The following is a 19421-nucleotide window of genomic DNA, read 5'->3' as shown; positions in this document are numbered from 1 at the left end:
TGTTTGGCAGGAGAGGGCTTTGAATATAGCACACAATTCATTTAAAACATAGCACATAGTTTTTTGTGGTGATTTTATGGTGCTTATTTGTTCATTTGGAGAATGATCCCTATTCGCTGTTACACGCATTCAACACATCTTCCTTTGTGTTACACAAATGTGTAATTGATGAGAGATTTCCCATTTTTGGGTTGCTTAAGAGAACATACGATTCCTGTAATACAATAAAGGTCTGTTTGAAGAATTTAAACATCTACAGATACATTAAAGGGGTCCTATTATGCTTTTTCACTTTTTTAATTTTAGTCAGTGTGTAGTGTGTATGTTTGGCCATAAAAAAAAAATATCTACAAAGTTACAAATCTCAAAGTCCTCTCCAAAGGGAGATATTTTGTTTTTTAAAAATCCCTTTTCAAGAACTACAGCAAACGGCTCATTTGGACTACAAAGTTGATTTCTGGTGTTTGTGACATCACAAAGCGTCCATTAGAATCAGACAAAACGACGAAGGAGAAGTGCTGCTGTAGCTTCAATTTTTCGCAAGTTATTACACATGCACCTAAATACTTATGTAAATACGTATGTTACAATTATGAATTGCAGATAGTACAATACTTGGCAATGATGTAATCTCGAGAATTTACACTTAAATAATGAGACTTAGACAGTGTTTCCCATACATTGATTTATTTGTGGCACCCGCCACAATATCAAAACTGACTGCCACAAATAGACTTTCCAAAAGGCTTTGACTTCGTTAAATAAACATGGGCACAGCACGTTTCAAAATCGAAACATGGTGCGGGTGTTTTTACAGTATCTCACAGAAGTGAGTACACCCCTCACTGAAGAAATGACACTTTGCTACAATGTAAAGTAGTGAGTGTACAGCTTGTATAACAATGTAAATATGCTGTCCCCTCAAAATAACTCAACACACAGCCATTAATGTCTAAACCGCTGGCCACAAAAGTGAGTACACCCCTAAGTGGCCACCATTATTTTCCAGCACTGCCTTAACCCTCTTGGGCATGGAGTTTACCTGAGCTTCACAGGTTGCCACTGGAGTCCTCGTCCACTCCTCCATGACGACATCACGGAGCTGGTGGATGTTAGAGACCTTGCGCTCCTCCACCTTCTATTTGAGGATGCCCCACATATGCTCAATAGGGTTTAGGTCTGGAGACATGTTTGGCCAGTCCATCACCTTTACCCTCAGCTTCTTTAGCAAGGCAGTGGTCGTCTTGGAGGTGTTTTTGGGGTCGTTATCATGTTGGAATACTTGCCCTGCTGCCCAGTCTCCGAAGGGAGGGGATCATGCTCTTCTTCAGTATGTCACAGTACATGTTGGCATTCATGGTTCCCTCAATGAACTGTAGCTCCCAATGCCGGCAGCACTCATGCAGCCCCAGACAATGACACTCCCACCACCATGCTTGACTGTAGGCAAGACACACTTGTCTTTGTACTACTCACCTTGTTGCCGCCACACACGCTTGACACCATCTGAACCAAATAAGTTTATCTTGGTCTCGTCAGACCACAGGACATGATTCCAGTAATCCATGTCCTTAGTCTGCTTGTCTTCAGCAAACTGTTTGTGGGCTTTCTTGTGCATCATCTTTAGAAGAGGCTTCCTTCTGGGACGACAGCCATGCAGACCAATTTGATGCAGTGTGCGGCATATGGTCTGAGCACTGACAGGCTGACCCCCCACCCCTTCAACCTCTGCAGCAATGCTGGCAGCACTCATACGTCTATTTCCCAAACACAACCTCTGGATATGACGCTGAGCACGTGCACTCAACTTCTTTGGTCGACCATGACGAGGCCTGTTCTGAGTGGAACCTGTCCTGTTAAACCGCTGTATGGCCATGGCCACCGTGCTGCAGCTCAGTTTCATGGTCTTGGCAATCTTCTTATAGCCTACACCATCTTTATGTAGAGCAACAATTGTTTTATTTCAGATCCTCAGAGAGTTCTTTGCCATGAGGTGCCATGTTGAACTTCCAGTGACCAGTATAAGAGAGTGAGAGCGATAACACCAAATTTAACACACCTGCTCCCCATTCACACCTGAGACCTTGTAACACTAACGAGTCACATGCCACTGGGGAGAGAAAATGGCTAATTGGGCGCAATTCAGACATTTTCACTTAGGGATGTACTCACTTTTGTGGCCAGCGGTTTAGACATTAATGGCTGTGTGTTGAGTTATTTTGAGGGGACAGCAAATTTACACTGTTATTCAAGCTGTACACTCACTACTTTACATTGTAGCAAAGTGTCATTTCTTCTTGTCACATGAAAAGGTATAATAAAATATTTACAAAAATGTGAGGGGTGTTCTGAGATACTGTATATCACTGTATTTAAACCGACTGTCTTCAGAAAAATTTGATGTCATTTTCATTTCATCTTGCATGTAATGCCTGATATATGTCGCCACAAATAGAGTGTCTGGGAAACACTGGAATATGGTATAAATATGGTATAATTCTCTTGTTCAATATTCTCAGGGTCTGAATCCGGCTCAAACTGATATGGCAATAATGACGCCATCCGGAACTTGCTGCTTTGGCAAGGGGCGGGGCAGTACTGAAACACGTCTAAGCTGTTCACCAATCACAACGCACTAGGACAGCTAACCAATCACAACACATTTCATTTTTCGGAAGGCGGGCCTTCATCAAACCCGGAACTAATCGGGCCGTTTGTGTCAGGCTGGGGAGAAAGGTATTGTAATAATGTAAATTATGTGAAAAATAATGTGTTTTTCAAACCACCAATCACGAGAGCATGTTCTAGTACACCCCCAAAACAAAATCAAGACTTTGCAAAAGAGCATAAAAGGACCCCTTTAAAGTTCTAGATTTAAATATGTTCTACATTGAGAACCTATGTAAACGTGAAACAATGGGAAGAAGCTTTCAGCTGTGAATAAACAATAAATGAAAGAGTCACTGTAAAGTAGAGTGAAAAAGAGATTATGAGAAACATTCCTGCAGCAGATGGCTGTATAGTAGATCGAGACATGTGGTCGACCATACCGTAGATGGAGATTCCAGAGGTAGAGTTGGTGGCATCCAGATGTTTGCCCAAGAGAGAGCTGTGGTGGATCTCCAGACTCTCCTGCTCCGGGTCCAGCTCCTCTCCGATCACCAGCACATCACAATAATCCAGGTTATGCATCAACTCCAGCACACCAGGCCTCCGGGCTACACAAACACACGCGCACACACATCGTTACACAGGCACAAATACACAGTGGCAAATATATGACCTCCTGCCGTATCCACAAACAACCATTGATTGTGTATGAATTTAATTTCGATGATTTATTGTTTCACTACCCCTGGCTCTGCATTCGATAAAAGAAGCCGGACACTTTTGTTGAACTTTAAATGAAAAAGGACACTAATAAAAAACAATTGACTTAAGGTCAGTGTAATAACCAGCAGAAGGCATTTATAATCTTCATAATAATAGACTAAACCATTATTAAAAAAACACGCTGAGAGGAATCCGTGGGAAGAAAATTCAGTAAATATTCTAAAACGTTTATACGATTACATTACAGGCAAAATGTGCAACTGTGGCACCTCTGAAATAGATGAATGTAAAGGAGTGAGATTATGTAAATATATGAGCTGTGAAAGTGAGTCATCTATCACCTATGCTGAGGGTGGCGTCGGTCTTGGTGACGGTACTAATGATGTGTATGTCCTTGAACAGGGCCACCCCGACAGGGGCTCGGAGCTGAGCCGCTGGCCAAACCAGCCGCTCCACTCCAGCAATGGTGATCCGAGGTTCACTGGGTGGCAGCACCATCACCATCGCTTTGATGTCTGGAATGGAGATGCACGTATCTTCACCGAAACACCTACAAGTTGCAAAACAGAGAGAGGGGAAACGAGAGACTTACTGGAAGACTAGAACTGATACATAGGGCCACAGACTGACATGAAAATAACTATTTTAAAACATAGTTTAGGCAGGGGACGGACTGGGAGTAAAAAAACGGCCCTGGATTTTCTCCCAAATAGGCCTACCACAACTACAAACAGCCTCTACTATCTCACAATATTACAGCAAACAATGTATTGCATTTATGACAAATAACATCACAAAACCTATGGTGACCCTGCTGAAAAAAAAAACAATAGAAACCCTCACAGAAATTCTAATGGTTTCCACTACAAATGCCATTACAAACATTACATAAACCATCAACTTTTAATCATTAAAACCATTAAATAATGGTTTTCTGTAGTGTGTTTTGGGACATGTTCCATTAGGATTTAGTGGTTTTAACAATAATAATATTTAACAACAATAATAGGCAACCAATTACCAGTAGAGACCAATAGGGTCCATTACAATTTCCATTAAAACAATACAATTTCCATTATAATCAGTAAAACCATTACAAATTCTATTGATGGTTTCTATTATTTTTTTCAGCAAGGGATTGAAATAAATGTATTATTATATGAACTTAAATACTTAAACTCTACATAAAAAGAGCAGAAAGCAAAAATGTATATGACATAATAATAAACATAAAATCTAGAAACCTGAAACTACATTCTTCAATTTGAGTATTCATATATGTATGTGTGTGTGTGTATGTGTATGTGTATGTGTGTGTGTGTGTGTTAATCGGAGCAATCACCTTATAGGCTAATTCATTCAATACCTCTCAAGTGTAACCCGTTGTAAAATCGCTGCTGTCTCTTTATGAATGAATGGAATATTCATGCCAAACAATGCGGAGTGACAAATTAGCAGTTGAAAGCTCGGACTAGGGTTGTCCTGGGATTTTACTAACAGCTACATGCTGTGTATAGTGAGAGGTGGGCAAAAATAACTTGACGTAACTGTTCGCTTTTTTCCCTTTTTGCTTCTCCCAACCGCCTTTATCTTCACGTTATTTGCTTGCCATCACAAGCCCACTCTCCTTTGCATCAGTCTCGGTTTATTATAAGCAAAAACAGATTGCATTTGCGCCCCCTTTTGTTGGCTGTCAACGTCACTTAATTTGACACTTTTTCTTTGATGATGAACCAGCCAGGCCGACGGCCGTCGAACGGACTTCTCCAGAACGTCTAGATGGGCAGTCCGCCCCTGGTTTAGGCTTTGATGGGATAAGTCATGTTCAAAACGTCTGTTTCTGTCCTGTCTACACCATTCTGTAAATTGCTTTTAGGCAAATTTTACAGCAACAATGATTTTGGGCAGAGTTTACCCATATTTATGAGGGAATGGACACACCTACAGATCATGATTTTCATCATTTATCATTTATCCAGATGTCCAAACTTTTGACTTTATAGTGTACACATGAATAAAGACGGGCCATAATGATGAAAACAAACAAACAAATTAGGAAATACTTACAATATTTTTTTCAACACCTTACAAACCAACATTTTAAGTAATACAGTACATGAAGAATTAAAACAAAAATAATTACAAAAATAAAATAATTCAAATTAAAAGGAAAATGTATATCGGTCATTAAGAGTAATCAATGGAAAATGTATTAAAATTTTAATTTTAATTTAAGGAACTCAATTTGGCTTCCTTTAGGAAATAATAATAGGGTAATAATACAAGTTTTTTTCCCCTTCTGAACCTATAGCAAATATAGAGACTCACATACAAGATTTATGAGGAATACATGAAATATCATGGAAATAAATTAGTTCTTAATGCATACAGGGTCATTTAGAGTAATAAATGGAAAATTATAAAATAAAACAAAATAAAAATAAAAAATAAAATAATAAAATGTCTTCCTTTACTAAGACTTGCGTTGATAATACATTTCCCCCCTGAACCCGTAATTAACAAATTATTATGTAAATAACATTGGTGAGGCGCACATACAATATTTATGAGGAATACAAGAAATAGGAATTGAATAAGTTATTATTTGTGTGTGTGATTGCTCCGATTAACACACACACACAAATAAGTTATTATTTGTATTATTTCCCTCCACTGGCCCTTGTCAATCATGGCTTCCCAATAATCTCCATCTACTTGATTGGCTCTATGACACTCTCTCCTCTCCACCTGTAGCTGATGTGTGGTGAGTGCACTGGCGCCGTTGTCCTGTGGCTGCCGTCGCATCATCCAAGTGGATGCTGCACACTGGTGGTGGTTGAAGAGAGACACCCCACATGATTGTAAAGCGCTTTGGGTGTATTACAATACACATTAAAGCGCTATAAAAACGCCTCATTCATTCATTTATTCATTCATTCATTAGTAAATGCAAACACACTTAAACACCACAAATAATTAAACACTCTTGCTTCCCAAAATAGAGTCTGTATCTCACTTTGAGTAAGAGCCCATTAAAATGCACTGACACTACCAACTCTCTTTCAGTTGAGTGTTTGGACAGTTGATGACTACAGTGTCTAACTTTTGTTTCAGGCTGTCATCGTCAACTCCAGCAAAGTCGCACCTCACAGGTGAAATCAATCATGGGACTAATTAATGATGCCAAACCATAGTTAGTTTTAAAGCAGCAAGTCGAAAAAAATATTTGTGAGAACACGAGCAGTGTGCTCAGCTTGGTGCCACCTCCTCCTGATGCCAGCTGAAGAAGTTGGTATGGCAGTCAGAAGCAGTGTTGATTAAGACCGAGGCGCTGAAGCGTGGACTACAACAGACTCACACACAGACCTGCTGGGGAAATTGGAGTCCCTCCAGCTTCATTACAGCTAGTATGTGAGCAGAAAGGGAGAAATAAAGTGTCTTAGGATTAACAGGCCTCCCTTTCTCACGATGCACCCAGTAATTACTCTTTTTCAAGGGTGAGCCCTAAAGAGCACTCGTTGGTTTACTAATTCATTTATATACTCGCCCACTAATTAAGAACTATCTGTTTGTTCAAGGCAACGACACGCTTTCTGTCACCGTCTCGGGTGGAGTGATGCTTAGCTGCACTCGAGCGATGGTGCGCTATCTCCCTGAGGTAATTCCTCCGTACGGCTCGCCTAAACGCTCTCCCTCAAGCCACCACGGAGAATGGCCTCGAATGAGAAGGAAGGGGAGGGCAAAATTGTGTGGAACCAACAAAACAATTACGTCTAATGACTGCAGTAAAAATGATGGTGGAAAGTTTGTGATGTGTAAAAGTGGCTCCCTTCAGTCGACTTGAGCTACATACTAAAAGAAAGTAGTTGAGAGCTCGCTCACTCATTAAAAAGGCTTTGTGAAAAAGGCAAACAATCTTGCTTTATTTACAGGGCTGATTTAAGGATATTGGGAGCTGGTCTAAGCCAGACTACGGCTATTATAAGAGCTACGGCTCACTCCACTATCGACCAGGGAAGTCTGTTCTTATTTAAGCAATCCTCTTCACCAGTGCACACAAGACAAGTGTAGAAGCCTCTCTCTTCTTTTTATTCTCTCCTGGTCTCGGTTTCTCCACGATAAAGTTTCATTTGGGTACGTATCAGCCAAGTGTGATTGGATCCAATAGGTTTCATTAGACTGCTGTCAGATGACACTATCCTTTCACCCTTGACAATCAAATGAGTGTTTCCAAAGGGAAAAGGACACCCACAAACTACTAGGAATGTAGCTAGCAGTGTTTCAAAAGTTTGGGGTTGGTAAAAAATTTTTTTTTAAATGTTTTTAAAAGTCTCTTACACTCACCAAGGCAGCATTTTTAAAATAAAAAAAATATAGTATATTCTGAAATATGACTGCAATTTAAAATAATTGCTTTCTATTTCAGTATTTAAATAATGTATTTCTGAGATGGCAGAGCTGAATTTTCAGCAGCCATTACTCCAGTCTTCAATGATACATGACGTTTCTAGAATCATTCTTATATGCTGATTTGGTGCTCAAGAAACATTTCTTATTATGAGTGTTGAAAACAGTAAAAAAAAAAAAAAAAAAAAAAAAGAAGATATTTATGTTTAGAAAATCCTGCATTTATTTGAAGATATTGAATAACTAAATATATTATTTCGGACAAATAATAAAATGAATAGCCTTAAATGAATAAATAAATAAATATTTTTAATTGGTTAATTTAAATAGACCATCTGAAAATACTGACTCAATATTATTGAATCAGACAAAGTTTCATATGAGACAGAGTTGAGTTTAACTATCATTTCTAGATCTCTCTGCTGCAAGCTGCATCCGAAACAAAATAAAGACAAAGAAAAGAAAAGAAAAGAAAAAAACAGTTTGTCACGGAAAAGTTATCCAGCTCACCAACTAAGCTATTGTAAGTATTTAAATCAGCAGCTTGAATCACAATTATTTATTATAGAAGAGTGAAATCTACAAAATAAATCAATTCTTTTTTTTTTTTTTGGAGAGATACTAAAATGCTGGACATGAAAGGAAGTCCAGGTAATGATCAATAAACAAGAACCATCAAACCATCATCTTCTCCAATTATTGACCTGAAGTGCTCGATAGTAAAGCCTCTGAGCATTTTATTGTGTGAGAGGATGGTGGAGATAAGACAAGAGAGCACGATATAGTGAGAGAAAAGAAATAAAAGAGAGAAAAGAATGTAAGATCACTGTTAAAATAAGACAGGAAGTAACCCCTGTGAAGTCTTTGTATATTATTACTGTACTTTAGATGTCACATTAACAGCAGGAAGTCCTGCTCTGCACCATTTTTTGCTCTGCTGTGCAGTAATAGTACAGTGTTTTTATACAATATAGGCCTACCGCACACTGTGGTAGTTCACCCCAAAATAAAAAAAATTGTCATCATTTACTTACCCTCATGTTGTTCCAAATGGCTTTGTGTGACACACAAAAGCATATGTTTAGACTGGATGTCCAGGCTCCTTTTTCAATAAAACGAAAGTGGATACGCCATGGTTATGATCCCTAACGTGGACATTGTATTAGATAACTCAATCATTCATACAGGTTTAGAACAATGATAGAATAGTCATTTATGATTTCCTTTCAGCCATGTGTTGTGCGGAGCAGTGTTGTCACTCTCTGACCCGTGCTGTACGACAGTATCTTTACTTGTGTTGTGCTGTACCGCGAAGGCTGGCTCTCTGACACAGCAGATTTTCTTTTATCATGGTTTTTCATGTTCCCTTCAGCTGGTCTCTCTATAGTCATCACCACCAGCAGGCCTGTCCATTATCCACAGACACAAGACCACAGCCAGAACACAACATGCTGCTGAAAATAACAGCTTCAGCCAAGTTGCTTTGCTATCAAATCTATAGCTCAAACACTACATGGCACTTGCAACACCAAGGTCATGGGTTCAATTATTAGGAAACGCATGGACTGGAATTGTATGCATGTAATATGAATGTGGATAAAATGGTTAAAATCATCTACCAAATGCATACCTGTAATGGTGTGTGCACAGCAAAAGCAAAGCGAATATTTTCATCGCATCACTAGTTTACTTGCAGAAAGCTCCTCGTGTCACTGGTGTGAATCAAAGCATTAAAAAAAACCAAGTGATTACGATAATGACAAGACATTTAAAATATTTTTCATGTTTTTTATACATTATTTTGCTGGAAGAGATACAGATGCATAGAAAATATGAGAATATCAAATATATGCATGCATATAAAGAATTGCGATTGGGTCAGGTCACAATGTATTTGCCCCCTCCCCCAGTCGAGCATATTTACTCTCAAATGGATAGGCAGCATCAACTTGGCGGTTGTGTGAAATGTAAATTTAAACAAAGAGAAAATATCATGACACATAGCCAGGGCTATACAGTGCGACTGAAAAGTACTGTGTGCGACTACCAAAAAATATTGAGGAGCACCTGTGCGACTAACCCGATCAGCATAGGCTATTTGTGTTTGCGCTGAGAGGAGCTTCAAAGATTTCTGCTTGCGTGTTTGTGCAGCGGTGAGTAATGTATCGCAGACATATGTTGATTCCTTGAATGCAATGTTAATCAGAATCCACTCACTGCTCAAAATACTTTTGTTCATTGCTGAGTTATGCAAGCTCACAAATCCTCTCATTATAACAAAGTGTAGACAGGGTGTAAATAAGATTCGTTGTGCAGTGTAGAGAGCTTCATTGATTATAATGGAGCTTTGTGAGATTGCGATGAACTGAAGTGAGTAACAGCTTTTAAAAATGTGATATTAAATTAATACAACAGTTCAATGAACAATAAGTTAATATAAAGTGATGTAGCCTACATTGTATGACTTTAACAATATTGCCTGATTTTGCTCTATTTAGTCAAGGATAATGGTTTCAAACGGTCACAGCTGAGCCGCTGCGCATCTCCATTCAAACACAGCGGTGTTTCATTTATTAATGAACTGCGTTTTTAAATGAATCTAGTGAGTCAGTGATTCAATTACCCATTCATAAAGACGGTCACTTGCTTCGTTCCTGAATGAATCAGCCGTTCAAAGGAATCAGTTGAATGAATGATTCAGTGAAAAAAAAACAGTGACTTGCCGCCACCTACTGGCAGTTTTATTTTTATGTTTAAAGTGTCGTTTCAGTTATTTAAATAATTTCAATCAAATAATAGTTCTATATTCAAAATTTTATATTTAAAACATTAATCTCACAACATTGTTATGAATTTAAAACATCCCTGCCACCTCCGAGCCTCTGTAAATGTCTGTAAATTTACCTACAAGCCACTTGTGTTCTTCTGTGCCAACTTTGTAGTGGAAACTAATTTTGTTAATATTGATTTATTTTGATTAGTAACTTATTCTTATTATTCTACCTGTTCTTATTCTATTTTTTTTTATTAGAAATTTTGGGAAAATATTAATTTTTGAATTTGACTATGACTACCTTTAATAAAATTAAGGGAAACAACTGGCATTACAAAAAAATCTGTAAATCACTTTAAGGAGTCAAATATTACCTTGTAATGGGAAGGCTAATTTTTGTTATTGATCAGAAGGTGCTCCTGAATTTTTGAAGGGGGGGCACTTCAGATGTGGTCACCCTAGGGCACTACACTGTGTTAATCTGGGCCTGGGTTTAAGCTAGGGTGTATGAACACTAATTTCAATCATTTCAAATTATATTAAAGTTTTTCTATTAAAACAACAATTGGCATGAAATATATCCACTTAAGAGAAAAGTTTGAAATGGGGGATTTAAGCTCGTGACATTTGGCAACCCCAAGCATGAAACCTTGTGGAGGCTTGTTACCACTGAAAGATAACAGAAATGTCAAATGAAACAAACTTTCAGGATAAATAACCAGCAGACAATCAAGAAAAGCAGAAATCGTTATCCTGATTAAAAATTCAATTAATCATGCAGCCCTACTTTATGCTGTATTTTTCAGCAGGGAAACACTTTTGACTCTTGATAAAAACTCTAAACATTTTCTCATCACCATCACTCAAATTTTCTGGGGTAAGTTTCTTTGGGATATGTGGATATGAGTTAAGAGAAGAGCCAGATTGCATACAGGTACTTGAGAGTCATGCGGTGTAAGACAGATGTTATCGGTAACCAAGGCAACCCTACGTTCTCATCCCTTAGCTCTGTAGTATTGATCAGAGAAAGCCTTCTGTTGCTGCTCATCCTTCTCTCATAAACAACTAGCCTTGCTTTTATTAACAACACTTGCTTGTGAGATTAAAAAATAAAATGATCATCACACATTCAAAGCACTCAACACTTTAAATGAACCCCTAAGATGCAAGCTAATTACACTTAATCATTCACTAGAATATTTACTCCTATACTTAGTATTCATCCCATAGAGAGATTGCAGGGTTATCAATCTATTAAAGCCTTTATGAGCTGATGTTGTGATGTTTTATGGGATGTTTTTGACTTTTAGTGCAGTACTCACTGGACTGTAGTGGTTATGTGGAGTTTGCGCAGACCGGGAGTGGGAAACTGCCGAGAGTTAATGTAGGAAACTTTTGTCATGGCTGTGTTGATGCTCTCCAAATCATCTGCCTCCATGACCAGCACCGACTGAGCCGGGTTGAAGTGGAACTGAGAGGGATCAAGAGAGTGTGAGAAAGAGCCAATTTTCATAATCGAGAGAGAGAGACAGACAGAGAAAAATACTAAAAGCAAAGAAGCAAATGAACGAGTCAACACATTTACATATAGATGAATAAATGATGGCTGGGAATGACTGATGTCAAAGGATTCTCAAATATATTCAGATGATATTAAAGAGATGGACAAAGAACGGAATGCCTATAATCCTTCCAATGAAAGGCTTTGCATATATGTATGCGTATGTGTGTGCGCATGTACCTTTATGCCTTTTCCCAGACTCTCAAGCGAGCTGATGTCCAGGCCTTCCTTGCAAGCCTGTAGGCAGGAGATCACCTTTTGAGTTGCGATCTTCCCAGGTCGTATAGTCAAGCCTGAGAGGCTTCCCCGGAAATACTGTGTGAACCGTGGAGTGGTCACCTCTCCTCCTGTAAACAAAAACATTACATGCATATGCATACTTGCAGTCACTGGCAACAAAATATACTGTACAAAAGCTAAAGATATCTGGAAGCTAAGTGACACTCTGTGTGCATGTGTGTCAAAATGTCAAAAACAACTTATCTGGCACTATTCAGAGGTAGGAAGACAAGCTCGTCTACTGAAATGCCTCCATCTGCTAGGTTTTAAAAATAAATGTTTTTGTATTCTTTGCTGTCTATGATAACCCACAATCCTGTGTGTGCAATTCAGCCGTTTATCCAAAGAATAAAACAGGCTCTGATGTGCTAGTGGCAAGACGTCAGTTCATTTGTAAACTCTACATATGAATTTTTATATTATTATTATAATTTCCTTAAATGTTGTATATGTTCTGCTTACAAATATCAAATAATGCTAAAATAAAAATATGCAAATTGTAGGATCAGAACGAGTCAGACAAACTAAGATTCGATCAGAACATCGAAACATGAGGAGCCAAAATTCCAGAGCAGCCCAACAGGACATCATAAATTTGTCCGTGGTACTCTGGTGCCATGAGTCTGGAGCAAGCCTAACCAACAAGCCTCTTTCCAGAACAGCTTGCAACATTAAGACAAAAGAACACTTATTGGTATCCAACGCAGGAAGGAGATCATCAAATTTGGGGAAAATAATCAAGATTAATGGTCAAAGAGATGGCCATCACATGTGTTCCACAAGAGAAATCACGAGCTTCTTTAGATTGACTTTTCCCCCACACATAGAAGACAAAGAACCAGACTGAAATTCCTCTGTCCAAAGAACATGTCTTTTGGTCTCCACAGAACTACTCAGAGACTTTCTTTTTCATATGCACATAAAACCATCCTAAAAGGACATTGCTAGGCATAACACTATATTATGTATGTAACCCACACATTAGATTATCATGCTTTAGCACGTATTATGTATGTCTTTTTAATAACTATTGAATGACTTTAAGGTTTATTCGTGTTTGGTATGTATGAGCTTGACAATTCTAGCTTGAAACGTTTCTTCCAATTGTTTCTTTGTCAAATGTATCATATTCTGGTTATAGAAATCACATCCAAAAGTATACTTTGCAAGAGTGTGTAAAATTCGGACCATGTGACTGATAACATGCTGATTTATGATGGAAGGAACAACCCTAGCTAAGATAATAGCCTATCTAATTGGTAAAGACACCAGATGGGATGTGTCCAAAAGCCTCTTCTCGCCACCGCGTTTTGACGCAGTTTTTTTTGCGCTCTTTGAGCGTGCTCTGGCCTACAGGCTAGTTGCTACTTAACACCACAATGAGAGGAAAAACCACCTAGTCCCGTTACTCATTTTATTCTTTTACTTTAGTTTCTTTTCTTTCCGTCGAGTTTCGTGTTCAAAAGTTAAGTTTGCCGCCACGCCTCGTCTCCGAGTTCAACTCGAGCCTGTGACCGCCTCAAAACTTCAACCAGACCAACTCCGCATCCTCAGCCAATGCCCAAGACATCCCTTCAAAGACTACTGAACTTTCAGCCAATCACCAACTCGGGAAAACCCCTTTCCTCCAACGACGACGACAGAAGGGAATCCCTGTAACACAAAGGCAACGCAAGCAAGTACCTCCAGGTCTAACTGAAGTGGTGCATTTAATATAAATTTTAGCCTCATTGAGAAACTCAATGCGAGGGTTAATTAAGTGATTGATGGTTGTTCAGGTCTATGCGATAGCACATATTGCTATAAACTTGGGATTTCACATTCTCATTCTCTTAAACTCATCCTTTCTCTCTTTCTGCAACGTGTGAATGTGTAAATTGCGTGTGTTCATGTTAGATTAGTTTATGTCTTAGGTTTATATAAATAAAGTCTTATTTATATTGAAAAGAGAAGTATCTTGTGTTTTGTGCTTACAAGTTAATGTCTTAATCTGCCGATCTTGTTACTGTGCTTATTAATAGTGTTTTCACTATATTTTGGATTTTAATATCCAGTGCAGAGTTAATGTTATACGGTTTGTTCAGTGAATCGCTGCCGACCCAGTGATCAGCCGCAAAACAGTGATTCTGTTCAAATTCCCTGTAAAATCATAAATGATTCCCTTTGAGCTAAATTAAATTATATTTATGTATCAAACCCTACAAAATAATTCATCTCAAAACACTAATGTAGACTTCAATCAGTATTTTCAGGTAATTTCAGCCTAAGGTGTATTTTTAAAGGGTTAAACCCTTTGTTATTAAAAGTTTTCATTTATTTTCTAAATGCAGAGTACTGACTTGCTAGCCTGGTAATACCAAACTCTGCTACTTCGCTTTGCTTCGTAGACAGAGTCTGGAAGGGCATAATTGACAAGCGTTTAATTTCTCGTGGGCAGGCGCTTGTCTGAAGTTAAAAATAATTGGTGTACCCGTAAGCCAATCACATAACGGTTGGTTATGACGTATGTTATTCGCCTCGAACTTCCGCTTTAAACACCGAGCGAAATACCGGAGTGAAGATGGCTGTGAACGACTTTTGCAGATTATGTGAAGTAAATCTACGCATCCACAATTATTGCCTTGCCGGACTTTGGCTTCCCCAGTTTCTCGCTTACGATCGGTAACAGTTGATAAATTAAACTTTTCCCAAAACCTGTCGGGAGTAGGGCCACAACATCACCTCCATTCAAAATGTGAACCAAACACTCTTCTTGTTCGGGCTTCAGTTGGCAAATGCCGGGAATATTCTCCACAACAGAGCGAATAGCATCCCGTGTCTCCATGTCCGCTGTCGTTTTAGATTTCCCGGTCCCACTTTATATTAGGTGGCCTTAACTACTATGTACTTACATTTCAATTAATAATTTGATACAACGCACTTATTGAGCACATACATGTTTTTACATTGTACTTATATGTTTAAAAATACCTATATGTAATTACATCTGTAATTAATTTCTGTAATTAAATTTATAATTACACTGTTGACCCATCCCTTACACCTTAACCCACCCTTAAACCTACCCATATCACCAAACGTGCCCCTAACCTTACCCGGATCCCACCTCAATAGCAGCAAAAGTGTTTTGCAATACAACATGAACACAAAAAGTACATTGTACTTATTTTTTGATGTAAGTACATAGTAGTTAAGGCCACCTAATATAAAGTGTGACCGATTTCCCTAACCTAAACCTAAACTACAATCTTAAATTCAGCGCTTAGCGTCTACGTCATGGCTCTCAGCCCGCCCTTTGTTCGTTGGTTGGCCCGGCTGCTGCGGAGCCGGAGATAAACTGGGAGATGGTCTGCTATATCAGACTGAGTACAGAAGCGAAATGAAATTGAGCGGAAGTACGAAGTGTGACATAGTCAGGCTACTGACTTGCGCCAGACTTCTCCAAACATTTAGTCTGCTTAAACCCCACCCCTTTCTCACAATCACTCAGATCTGCCTCTATCCAATCACCAACTGATTGATAGAACCAAGAATTTTAAGGCAACCAGCTTCAGCAGATTTTTGAGTTTGCTCAACTTATTTTTGTGGGAGATTCTAAAATTTTTGTTGTATAAACTTAAAACAAGAAGTTGAGAAAACTCAAAAATCTGCTGAAGCTGTTTGCCTTAAAATTTTAAGTTGGCTCAACTTTTTATTTTTATTTTATTTTTTTTACAGTGTATATGAATAAAGTCGTTATTTATTTAATTTTTTTTTTTGCACACAAAACATTATCGTAGCTTCATAAAATTACGGTTGAACTACTGATCACATGGACTATTTTAAAGATGTCTTTACTACATTTCTGGGGCTTGAACGTGGTAGTTCTGTTGCTGTCTATGGAGTGTCAGAAAGCTCTTGGATTTCATCAAAAATATTTAAATTTGTGTTCCGAAAATGAACGAAGGTAATGAATTTATGGGTTTGGAATGACATGAGGGTGAGTAATTAATGACAGAATTTTCATTTTTGAGTGAACTAACCCTTTAAAGGGGTCAGATGATGCGATTTGACGTTTTACTTTGTCTTTGGAGAGTTTGGAGAGTCTCAAACCTAAAGAAATATTCTTCATAAAAGTTAAGACTCGTCCACTCCTTCCTAAAATGCCTCATTTAAACATGCCCCAACATATCTATACCACTGTGCTGGACGATTTGCATAACACCACCCAAATGTTTACGCAAAGAAAGAAGGTGTAAGTTTTATTCTCGTTGTAGTGTTATGCTGCTGCTGCCGCCGCCGCCATGTCGTGGAGACGCTGTGTGACATTTCCATTACACGCTTGAGGTATTTGGCCAATCACAACGCACTAGATAGCTGGCCAATCAGAGCACATCTCATTTTTCAGAACGATGAGCTTTGTAAAAATGAGGAGAGGGGCAGAGAGAAGCAACAATAATGTACAGTGTTTTTTTAACCTTAAACTGCATGAACTCAATATAGCTATATTGTCACAATTCTTCATGGGATTGTAGTTCTTTCCCTCATTTCAGTATCCAGTTCTGTACGTTTTTAAAATACTTTATCAAAATTTGTAATGTTGTGAATCACTTCGTAGCTGACTGGTTTGGTTAATGACTTACAGTGCTTTATATCATTGGGAGACTCAATTGTGTCATTCACATTGCTTTCATGGGAGTGGGCGGAGCTCTTTAGTTGCACTTTGCTCACTGCGACTCTGATTGGTGGAATTTTCTGTAATGCATTATGGGTATTGAATTTTTTCACCACAAATTCCAATATTCTAGATGAAGAACAAGTGCTTCATTAAAAACGTAACCAATTAAGTTGACATCTTGTAACATTTGCACAGTAAATTGCTACTGGTCTTCTTTACTTGCATCAATCATCGTGATCATCTGTCTTTTCTTTCTTGAGTGACAGCATCTTTTACTTACATTTCTATTTATTTATTTATGAAGAGTAGGTCACACTGACCTTCTTAATAGGAGCCTCGATAAAAATTTTTTTTAAATGTGAGGGAGTTAGAGTAAGAGCAATACCTGTCGCCAATAACACCTGCTGTTTTCCCTCCCATACGTCGCTGACTGATGAGCTGGCAGATTTGGGGAGTCTAATAGCTCCAGATGCAGCGAATACTGTTACTCCTAAAACCTCACAATGAGGGTCTGTGCTTCCAGTGCTTAATTGCTTCTGTTTTTAAATTATTTAGTTGACAGATGTTATCAATTAAATGTTATTCCACAGATGAAACAGCAGAGGAAAATTTGCATTCTCATTCGTGCTCCCCCTAAAGGACAAAAGCGCTAATGAGACTGCAGTCCTTGCATGGCATATAAGAGCTGTCACCGTCACATCTGTATCGATCAGTAGCTGCATGACAGACAATAACAAGCAGAACACATCCTGAGCGCTGTGGAAAAGGCACCGCCATGACCTTACATTTAGATTAGCACATCTGATTTCTCATTATAACCAAAAAAAGCAATTTGTTACTGAGAAGAAGCAGCTCAGTAATGGCCTTATTTATCTCCATTTATACACACTTATTATAGAGCAGCCTTTAAAAAACTTTTTTTCTTTGTTTTTATTCTTCAAGGGACAGTTCACCCAAAAATTATCATGAATCATTTACTGAATTTATTATTTTTAAGGATACTTTTATGCACATTTCTTTCTTTACCAAATGATGATTTACACTTTTGGAAGAAATATTCCTATTTTTTTCTTTAAAAACAATGCACCATTCAAAATGTTGGGATCACTATGAGTAAAGAAAGTTATAGTTTTATTAAGCAAGGATGCAGGGGATCAATTTATAATCACAGAAGATATTTCTATTTCAAATAAATGCTGTTCTTTCTAACCTTCTGTTCATGAAAGAATCCTGAAAAAGACTGTTTGACAGTTCCCACACTTCATTAAGCCAAACAACCATTTTGAACTAATAATAATAAGAAAAAAAATGTTATTTGAGCACCAAAATTAACATATTAGAATAATTTCTGAAGGATCATCAGACACGAAAGACAGGAATAATGGCTGCTGAAAATTCAGCTTTGCCATCACAGGAATAAAATACATTTTAAAATATATTAAAACAGAAAACAGTTATTTTAAATTGCAATAATATTTAAAATATTACTGTTTTTGTAATAAATTCAGCCTAAAAAGACATTTTACGATCCAGAACTTTTGAACAGTGTAGAATTTCACTCCTACTGCATACAAATAAAAGGGTTGGAATACTTTTAACATTGAACTCATTTAAATTACACAATGGATCAGTTAATGTGCTAACAAAGCTTTAGAAAAATGCAGATAATCCTATTTGATGTCTTGTCAAGACAATGGCCACCAAACCCCATTTCTACCCCAGAGAAGACAAGGATCTCAATTTGACCTGAACAAATATCATCCTCGCTTTCCATTATGAAGTGGTTTGTCGCTATATTGTTGATTGCGCGGAGTGAAAATGGACAGGGTGCGAGAAGCAATCTTGCCCGCTAATGGCTTGAAAAGTTATCAGTTGCGGTTTAGTGGAGCTTAGACCAGCTTCATTGGGATGTAATAGCAAGTGAACTTGTCCCCCATTCAGGGTCTCTTAATCCTTACTATGGACCTCTTCTATAAAAAAAAAAAAAAAAAAAAAAATCACAATTCAATGCCAGTGAAAAAGAAAGAATAATCCTCAATCAGCACGGATGAAAAGAAATGTAAAATAGTGCTGAAGAGTCGGAACTTAGGAACTTGTCGCCTAAAACAATGATTTAGCCGTGACTCCATTCTCTCAGAGGCTTGTTTAATTATTTAGCTCATGAAAGCGATGTTAAGGACAGTCTCTCCATTCAAATGCGATCATTAGCTCCATTTCAAAAGGCTGAAATTGACAGGCCGTGTTTCTTTTTTGATGTTTTCACGCCTGAGTCTCTTTGATTAAATGAGGAATCAGGGTAGCCTGGGGCCAAACACATTGCCTCTCTCTTGGTATTCAAACCGCCGCAGCCATGCTCACACTGTCATATCAATAATGTAGATATCTCTTAGTCACACCCTCTCTCAAGTCTG

The 19421-nt window shown here is 38.1% G+C and overlaps 1 protein-coding gene across 5 annotated transcripts in view; it reads right to left on the bottom strand.

Annotated features, from left to right (window-relative positions):
- Positions 1 to 19421, bottom strand: part of clstn2a (calsyntenin 2a) — a 214966-nt gene that overhangs the window by 6426 nt on the left and 189119 nt on the right. For all 5 annotated transcript variants that reach the window (XM_058748413.1, XM_058748423.1, XM_058748433.1 and 2 more), the window contains 4 exons: positions 12255 to 12421; positions 11836 to 11984; positions 3675 to 3883; positions 3051 to 3218 (listed from right to left, as the gene is read on the bottom strand). In XM_058748413.1, the coding sequence (XP_058604396.1) occupies positions 3051 to 3218; positions 3675 to 3883; positions 11836 to 11984; positions 12255 to 12421 (693 nt within the window). The remainder of the gene's footprint in view (positions 1 to 3050; positions 3219 to 3674; positions 3884 to 11835; positions 11985 to 12254; positions 12422 to 19421) is intronic.

This window comes from Onychostoma macrolepis, chromosome 02, assembly GCF_012432095.1.
Source record: "Onychostoma macrolepis isolate SWU-2019 chromosome 02, ASM1243209v1, whole genome shotgun sequence".
Taxonomy (NCBI): Eukaryota; Metazoa; Chordata; class Actinopteri; order Cypriniformes; family Cyprinidae; genus Onychostoma; species Onychostoma macrolepis.
The sequence above is the reverse complement of the archived record's forward strand: the minus strand, read 5'-3'. Positions and strand labels throughout refer to the sequence as shown.